At 38.6% G+C, this 6,000-nt stretch overlaps 1 protein-coding gene across 2 annotated transcripts in view; it reads left to right on the forward strand.

The window, feature by feature from the left end:
* Positions 1-4,824, forward strand: part of LOC145989457 (uncharacterized) — a 99,600-nt gene extending 94,776 nt beyond the window's left edge. For both annotated transcript variants that reach the window (XM_083124802.1, XM_083124803.1), the window contains one exon: positions 2,907-4,824. In XM_083124802.1, the coding sequence (XP_082980928.1) occupies positions 2,989-4,557 (1,569 nt within the window). In that variant the 5' untranslated portion in view covers positions 2,907-2,988 and the 3' untranslated portion in view covers positions 4,558-4,824. The remainder of the gene's footprint in view (positions 1-2,906) is intronic.
* The last annotated feature ends 1,176 nt before the right edge of the window (positions 4,825-6,000 follow it).

Here is a 6,000-nt window from a genome sequence, read left to right on the forward strand (position 1 = left end):
TACATAATCAATGCAAAGCTAAAGAATGGTGAGTTTCCCAGACAAGAGCTAGATGCTGTGGCCAGGTGCCTTATCAAGAGCTCAATCCTGTGCAATTTTCCTGTATTCTCTGTCAAGTGTGATGCCCAGGTTAAAATTCTCACAAAAAATGCCTCTAGGATTTTGTACTTACACCTGGGCATGGTTAGGCTGGCTGAGTTTAAAAAAATTGCAAAACTTGCACAGTCTAGGTACATACACTGTTACATTGTAAACACAAAGCCATGCACTGATGCAATATACAGTGATGTGGATGTGTTTGAGTTTCAGGTTGGGTCCTACATTCCAAATTTGATAGGCTACAATGTCACCAAGACAAACAACAAGATTTATTACAACAGAATTGACATATGCTTCAATCCTATGGACAAGAGCAATGTTTTAAGGCTGTACTCTAATATAGCCCCAGACATGTTTCTTGATTACCACACAGAGTGGATGCATTTTGATATTGACAGGGGGCAGCAGACAGTGTACACTCACATGAGGTGCTACCCCAATCTAAAATTGAAAAAGCCCATAGTGTTGAAATCGGAAGTGGACCGGAAGTGGACCGGAAGTAAATATGTGTGGGCGTGAGTGGGTATGGGTGGGTGTGGGTGGGTGTAGGTAGCTCATATGAGCATTTTTGGCTTAGTTTTAAGTGTAGCAAAAACAATATCAAGGAGGCCATATTTTTAACAAGCTTATGGACAACAATCTCACAGATGTAGCTTTTGTAAGTGTAGGCAAATCAATCTGAGGGGGGTCATACTTTCCCGGGAAATTCCCGAGGGCATTTTTACAAAAGTCTTGGGTTAGACAGAGTACCACACTTGAGCAATAAGCTCATATGGACATCTTGAGCTAGTTTTAAGTGTAGCCAAATCTGCCTGAGAGGGGCTCATACTTTATCTTTTTTTTTTAATAGGTACTTTTATACTACTACTATCCATTACATTTAGAATATTAGATACACGCTTGTACCCAAGGGGGGCATGCCTCTCTAACGTAAAATTCTTTATATGCGATCCTAAAAATACATACAAAAATAACATTGACAATTTCTCAGATTGTGAGAAATTCTTTCGTGAATGAATGATTGTTTGTGGAGATAGGCAAGCTCCAGGAGTCTACAGTCTGCAATATTTGGGCGTTTTAATTTTATGATCAGTGGGGGCGATTAGACGGGGGGGGCAGTTCCTCCCACACTTTTCGCCACTTTTCCCCCCGCACTATGCTAACTAAACCTTATCTAAAAAACGAATATACATATAATGTCTTCCCCCCCCAGTTATGACACCTTGTCCCCCACCGGTTTTGGAACCCAATCGCCGCCACTGTTTATGACCATTGACGGGAGGCTACCAGACGTCCCGATATTCGAATTTTCATGGCTGTTCAATGATAAGAAAATTACAGGTTTTGATTTCTTGATTTTGATTTGCTTTATTTTACGATTACTTCGCTTTTGTGCCACTTTTGGATAATTTGCAAAGATGGAGATGAGTGATGACATGGTGAAATTGATGAATGGACACTCACAAACATCCACGTCCAGGCCGGAATTCGAACCCGGGACCCCTAGCGTCGTAGCGCCACCACGGGGGCAGGCAATAAAATGATAGGAAGTTTGAAAACATGGTAATTTGCGGAATACAGCATTATTCGGATACTTCCCAGAATTGAGTGTAAAACTGTACTCTGTGACAACCTTGGTCTGTAAGCCATTGCGTTGCTGATTGTTTGTCTGGTTGGGAAAGGGGGTTCAGTATGAATTAAATGGGTTCAGTATTGTGTGCTTGAAAAAGTTGGAGAAAATTCGACGATTGGGAACGGCGACCAGTATGTTTTATTTGCGACCTCCAACTTTCTACCGATTTCCTTTCATAAAATGTTCATTTCATAATCAGAGAGGATAAAAAAAGATTAAAACAAGAGAATGGACAGGCATGTGATTGTAAAAGCTTGTCCTTTAGTCGGCATACTCTCTCTTGTTTGAGACAAGTCCGCTAGAGAAGTACAAATAAGATATAAAATATATTTGCTCTTTCCTCAAGGTATCTTCCTTTGAATTAAATTTATCTGTCTCCCAAGGACGCGCGTTACGAACAATTGCCAAACACAAGCTGCTAGATGCCAGCGAAGTTCAAATTATGCAGGTTTGATTGATTGATTGATTTAGTTTATTTTACTTCGCGTTTTGTGCCTCTTGGCTAATTTGCGAAGGTGGGGATGAGTGATGAAATGATGAAATTGATGAATGGACATTCACAAACAACCAAGCCCGAGCGGGATTCGAACACGGGACCCTTGGCGTCGCAGCGCGATGTGCTAATCACTCGTCTACAGGGTCCGGCTGGCTGTTAGCTGGAGCAAGCGAGTGGTAACGCACATGAAAAAAAAGTAGAAGACTGGAATTAAGTGTAAATGAACTGTAGGAAGTTCCTCATTTCCTACATGGAGGAATCGCCCCTGCTGTCACTTAAAACAAAATGTATCCCTCGTAGTCTGCTTCCAATACTAGTAACTGCATGCGGAAAGTACGCAGATCGCGTTGTATTAATCCAGGTCTACCGTTGCTGTGGCGACAGCGCCGGAAGTGACGTCTACTTGCCCAGCATATTGTTCGACATCTTAACATAACGGTCATAGTAGGAGCAGCCAAAGTAGAGAAAGAAGATAACAAAAAAGTACCTAAACAGCAGTTTTAGACATGTGCAGAGTCTATGCAAAGTAGGCAATAATTGCAATATAAATAAGAATATTTGCTCAAGTGCATATATTTTTAAAATCTTGTATTTACATACAATTTATAGTAGTTTTCAAATTTTAATATTAAATATGTAGAGATAGGTATTACATAATATTTTTTCTTCTATTTTCAGTTGATATTAAAATAATTACCAAGGGTGTATCATCCACATCTTGAAAAATACTTGAGTAATAATATTGTGAAATAAATGCATAATGGAGACAGATCAGCAATTCAATGAAGGGATAAAAAAATTGGAATGGGTGGATGAAAAGCTAAGAGATCTGGAATATCTTGATCAAAATGAGAACTCTTTTCTGCTAATTCACCAGATACGTGAAGGAAAAAATGAAGATACAACTAAAAAAGTGAGAGAAATACTCGAACCCACACTTGGACTTGAATCGAGTCAAAATCAAATCAAACGATGTTTCCGAGTTGAATATTCAATTGGAGACAACCCCAGGCCTATTGCTGTAGAATTGAATACTAAAGCCACTAGAGATAGAATACTGGGCGAAGGAGAATTATTTACATTAAAATGTTGCTACGTAACAAAATACAATAAAATTAAAAGCGAAATACAAACACAATACCTCGCAAGAGCAAAGAAAAGAATACACGGATCCTTAAGGTGTTTTCGCAAAAGCAAGGATATAATCAAGATTCTCTCATGGAATATCAGAGGACTTTCAAATAAAGTGAAAGAAGAGACATTTCTACAGTATGTAAGAACGTTTGATGTGATATGTTTAAGCGAGACATGGTTGAGTGAAAACGAAGAAAATATCATACTTGATGGCTATGAAGCAAGATTCAAGGCGACTCCTAGGAAGGAAAAGTCAATTCAAGATAACCAGATGCAATCAAGTACAAGTAAGGCCGGGAAATCTCATGAAAGTCAAGAAAGACAATCAAGTGAAATTAATGAATGTAATGAGCAAACACCAAGCGAAAGTACTCAAGGAAAACCAAGTGTAGGTAAGGAGAAAGAAACGAATGAAGGTAAGGAAGGAATATCAAGTGAAGTAACTCAAGAAGAATCAAGTGAAAGTAACGAGAAAATATTAAGTGAAAGTAAAGAACACGAATCAAAAAAACACAATGAGGAAGAATCAAGTGAAAATACAGAAGGAAAATCAAGTGAAGTTGATCACTTCAGATCAAATGAAGATAATAAAAGAAACCGCGTTGTAGTCACCAAGAAAAATCCTCGAGGCAGGCCTTCCGGTGGGTTAGCAATTTTCTATAAGAAAGACTGCGTCGAAAAACTCCATGAGATAGAAACACATTCATTTGGAATTCTTTGTCTGAAACTGGAAATGAACAAGACACTGCAAGTATATCTTCTTAGCGTTTACAGGCACCCAAATGAGCCATACCGCGAGCTTCATTTCTATCATGAAATAAAGAGAATAGTAAAGAAGATAAAAGAGAAAGATCAAGATCCAACAATTTTGATTGTAGGAGATATGAACGCGAGAATCGGAACGATGAACTTCGATCCTGAGGGAGGGAAAACACGAAAGAGTCAAGATAAAACAAATGCATCGTATGGGCAAATGCTTCACTTATTATTAAGTGACGATCTTAAACTAGAGATACTAAATGGAAAATACTACGAGGATAAAGAGGGAAGGTTTACATTCAAAAGTGATGGGCAAAGTGTAGTGGACTATGTATTCTGCAGTAAAAACATGATTGATGATGTAAAACACTTTGAAGTAGACAACAAAAATAATCAATCAGATCATTATCCCCTAGTTACACATATTCAAACATAAAATACAGAAAAACGTAAGGATCTCTTAGGAAACCTTGTTTTCTTTACATCTCTTGCTTGGGTTGATCCAGTTACTAAATTCACAATCATATTACCAGAAACAAAATGCATGAACGAAATACCACACCAAGTAACATTCAGTATAGAAAAGAAAAGTGCGTTACTAAAATCATTCTAAAGCTGCACGGTCATTACGTTTGATTGATTGATCGAATTAGCTTATTTTACGTCGCTTTCTCTGTCGCTTTGTCTAATTGTGACGATGAGTGATGATATGATGAATTTGATGAAGTGATACTCACCTATGCCTAAGCCGGAATTCGAACACGGTACCCCTGGCATCACAGTGCCCTAGATAACCACTACGCTACTGACGTCGGCTACATGGTGTTTAGGAAATAAGTCAGGGCCGTTGATTTCACCCCCCTCCCCACACGCACACACTCCCTACTTGCCCTTGTCCAGAATTTGTAATTTCGAAAGTGTCATTAGTTTTTTCTAACTTCTCTCGCTGACAACGTTCTTCAGCGTTGAATTGAATTTGAGTGAATTGGTTCATTTTACTTCGCTTTTATGCCACTTTTGGCTAATTTCCAAAATAAGGATAAGTGATCATATGATGAAATAGATGAATGGATATTTAAAAACACCCATGCCAATTCGAACCCGGGAGCCCTAGCGTCGTAGCAAGATGTGCTAACCACTCCGCCACGGAGTCCGGATACAGCGCTCTTCAGGATGTCCACTCTATTCCGTCACAGGCCTCACATCTTCTTATCAGAGAGTACCCAGTTTCTGTAATCGTTCCCCTGGCTTTTACGATCTGGCAGGGATGGAAGGGAAAGGGTCGTGGCCATTGGCAGATGATTGGCCTCAGTTGAAGTACAATTCGCAAGACAGCTTTTCCATCACCCTTCGAAAAACACCAACCTATGCACTGTGAAGCTGCATGTTCTAGATTTCAAGGTTCACTTCTAGGCATGGATGCTTAGTAGCGTCCGTTTTATTTATTCCATCGGTTAATTCATATGGTTGCAGTAAAATACCTAAACAAAATAGCTGAAATAGTAAAATACCTCTAAAACATAAATACTCTGTTTTGAAATTAGGCTTCAGTTCTCACTATCCTCGACTAAGAAGCCACTGTGCTATCAGTTCACAATTTTAAATATCACATTATATATATATATATATATATATATATATATATATATATACATACATACATACATACATACATATATATTATACATGGGGAGAGATCAATAAGTGTCCGGAATGTATGGATGTAGGTAACTGGTGTGGTATTTAGAACATTTCCAGTGGAGGAGGATTTCAGTAGAAGTATCGAGTATTATACATGATACTTTTTAATGGCGCCCACGGCCCACAGAAACGTATAAAGGACATCATCAAAACAAGCAACTTTTCTCCCTAATATTTT

Source organism: Lepisma saccharinum, chromosome 6 (genome assembly GCF_977018435.1).
Source record: "Lepisma saccharinum chromosome 6, izLepSacc3.1, whole genome shotgun sequence".
Taxonomy (NCBI): domain Eukaryota; kingdom Metazoa; phylum Arthropoda; class Insecta; order Zygentoma; family Lepismatidae; genus Lepisma; species Lepisma saccharinum.